General features: G+C 57.1%; 1 protein-coding gene across 1 annotated transcript; it reads right to left on the reverse strand.

Annotated features, from left to right (window-relative positions):
* Positions 1–268: 268 nt before the first annotated feature.
* LOC102721577 (protein DETOXIFICATION 49-like) lies at positions 269–2,358 on the reverse strand. Its single transcript, XM_040527123.1, has one exon. It carries the CDS (start codon positions 2,250–2,252, stop codon positions 657–659), a length of 1,596 nt encoding a protein of 531 aa, XP_040383057.1. The 5' UTR covers positions 2,253–2,358; the 3' UTR covers positions 269–656.
* Between the last annotated feature and the right edge of the window lie 221 nt (positions 2,359–2,579).

The following is a 2,579-nucleotide window of genomic DNA, read 5'->3' on the forward strand; positions in this document are numbered from 1 at the left end:
ATGCAATGCACACTAAAAAGATGATGATGAATGTCAAACAATCCTGTCACAGGCAATAGTATAGGTCTGAGAGTTTCATAAACAATAGATAGATTTTTGATTAAATGAGTTTTATGAGATAAAACCTTGTATGCACAGTTACCTAGACAGCTTGTGTCTTACTTGTAACCTAGAAAACAACAATAGATGAAACTATGCATTGAGAAATGAATATTTTATCTTAGTTTCAAAGATTTTTAGATGACATATCACTTTAGATAATCGTGTCTACAAAACTTAGATTGAGATGGCCTAATCACTATATACAATAGTTAATTTGGCCTCAAAAATAGTACTAGCTAGCCAGATTTGGCCAAAATACTGTGAGGGCGCCACGTGTGATGAACACTGAACACAGTCACATCACTGTGCTCCTGATCTGTGCAACTCACTGCTCATAGCTCACAGTACACAACAATCTTAGCTTGGCCAGAAAATTTTCTCAGCTCTCTATGTACATAATTCGAAGAGGAAAAAAAATTAATTAATAGGATGCATCATCCAAATATCCATGGTTTCAATACCTAAATATTCCAATGGATGCTCAAAAGAAAACCAAAAGGTAAAACGAATTTTAAGGAGTCAAGAATACTCCATGAATGATTAATGTGGTGCAATCAACTTAGCACTGTCACCACGAGGAAGCCACTGTCTGCGTTTGCTTTGGCTGGCTCTGCATGGTCGCTTTTGATGACGTCGCCATCGCCAACGACAACGGCGGCGATGGCGACGGCGCCGGTGAGCTCGCGCGCGCGGACGGCCTGTTCGTCCCAGTCGGTGCGCCGCACGGCGAGCAGCATCAGCGCCGCGCACACCAGCTGCGCAGCGAGCATGCCGGCCCACATGCCCCGGAAGTCGAGCCGCGCCGGCCAGAACGCCAGCGCCAGCGCGGCCGGCATGCCGACGCCGTAGAAGGCCGAGGCGTTGATCCTCGCCGCCTTCCCCGGCCGCGCGCTGCCGCGGAGCACGCCGCAGCCGGCCGTCTGCGGGCAGTTGCCGAGCTCGGCCGCGCCGAGAATGGGCAGCGCCGACGACGCCAGCCGCAGGATGGCGGCGTCGGTGGTGAACACCCGCGCCCAGACGCCTCTCAGGGACGCCGCGAACGCGCACGCCACGACGCCGAGCGCGGCGCCGCAGACGAGCCCGACGCGGGCCACGAGGCGCGCGCGCTCCGGCCGCCCCGCGCCGAGCTCGTGGCCGACGCGCGTCGACACGGCGCAGCTGAGGGAGTGCGGGAAGATGTACACCAGAGACGTGGTCTGTATCATTATCCCCATCGCCGCCACCGCCGCCTTCGGGTCGGCGAGCACGCCGCAGAGAAGCACCATGATCTCGTACCACCACCACTCCAAGCACACCGACATGCAGCTGTGCATGGACAGCGTCACCAAGCACCGCCACTCCATCGTCGTCGCGCCGCCCTCCTCGCCGGCCGTCACCACGCATGCGGCCGGTTCGCCATTGCCGTCGCTATGAATCAGACCGGAGAAGTAGGCGTACGCCACGAGGAAGAGCAAGAAGTTGAGGTTGGTCCAGACGGCGGCGAGCGCGACGCCGCGGATCCCAAGGTCGAGGCTTTGCACGAGGAGGACGTTGACCGGGACGTGGAGCACGAGCGCTGCGGCGGCGGCGTACGTGAGCGGGAGCGTGATGGACTGCGCGCGGAGGTACACGCGGAGCGGGTGGAGGAAGGACTGCACGGCGAGGTCCGGGAGCGAGCAGAGGATGAACTCGTAGGCGCAGGCGGCAATGTCGGGGTCCTGGCCGGTGGCGACGAGGACGCGGCGCATGGCGAGCCAGAGCACGCTGATGGGCGCGGACGCGGCGAGGAGCAGCATGACCGTGCGCCGGAGCGCCGCCGTCAGCACAGACGTGCGCCCGGCGCCGAACGCCTGGCCGCAGACGGGATCCATGCCGGCGGCGAGCCCAGACAGCACCGAGTACCCCGTGATATTAGCGAAGCCGAGCGCGAGGGAGCCGCCGGCGAGCGGCAGACTGCCAAGCCGGCCAAGAAAGAGCATGGACACCATCGAACGCATATACATGAGCAGGCCAGCTCCGACCATCGGCATCGCGAGCCGCACAATCGACGCCACCTCGCCGATCGCGCCGCCGCCGCGCGCTGACCTCGGCCGGTCATGCAGAGCCGGGCATGCCTCCGGTGGCGGGAGCAGCGGCTGGTGGCACTGCGCCACCTTGGAGCAGTGACACATTGTATGTATGTAAATGCAATGCTGGTGGTGGTGTACAGCTAATGGCCGTTAGCTCAGAAGCTGCTTGCTTACCCTATCAATGGCGTTTTGTTTGCTGCAAATGGTTAAGGATGTTATGGAGGAGTGATGCTTGGGAAGTTGAGAGCTTTGGAAGTATTTATAGTTGCGGCCATCAAGTGGGTTCTCCTAGATTTCTATTTTTATAATTATTTATTGGTTAAAATTCAAATTTTTTATTTGAAAAAAAGGAGAGGTTTTAAGTCTCTTAACTGGTATTCCCTCTGTTTCAGGTATAAGTCACTCCAAGTTTGGCTAAATCTGTAGACA

Source organism: Oryza brachyantha, chromosome 8, assembly GCF_000231095.2.
Source record: "Oryza brachyantha chromosome 8, ObraRS2, whole genome shotgun sequence".
NCBI classification, from domain to species: domain Eukaryota; kingdom Viridiplantae; phylum Streptophyta; class Magnoliopsida; order Poales; family Poaceae; genus Oryza; species Oryza brachyantha.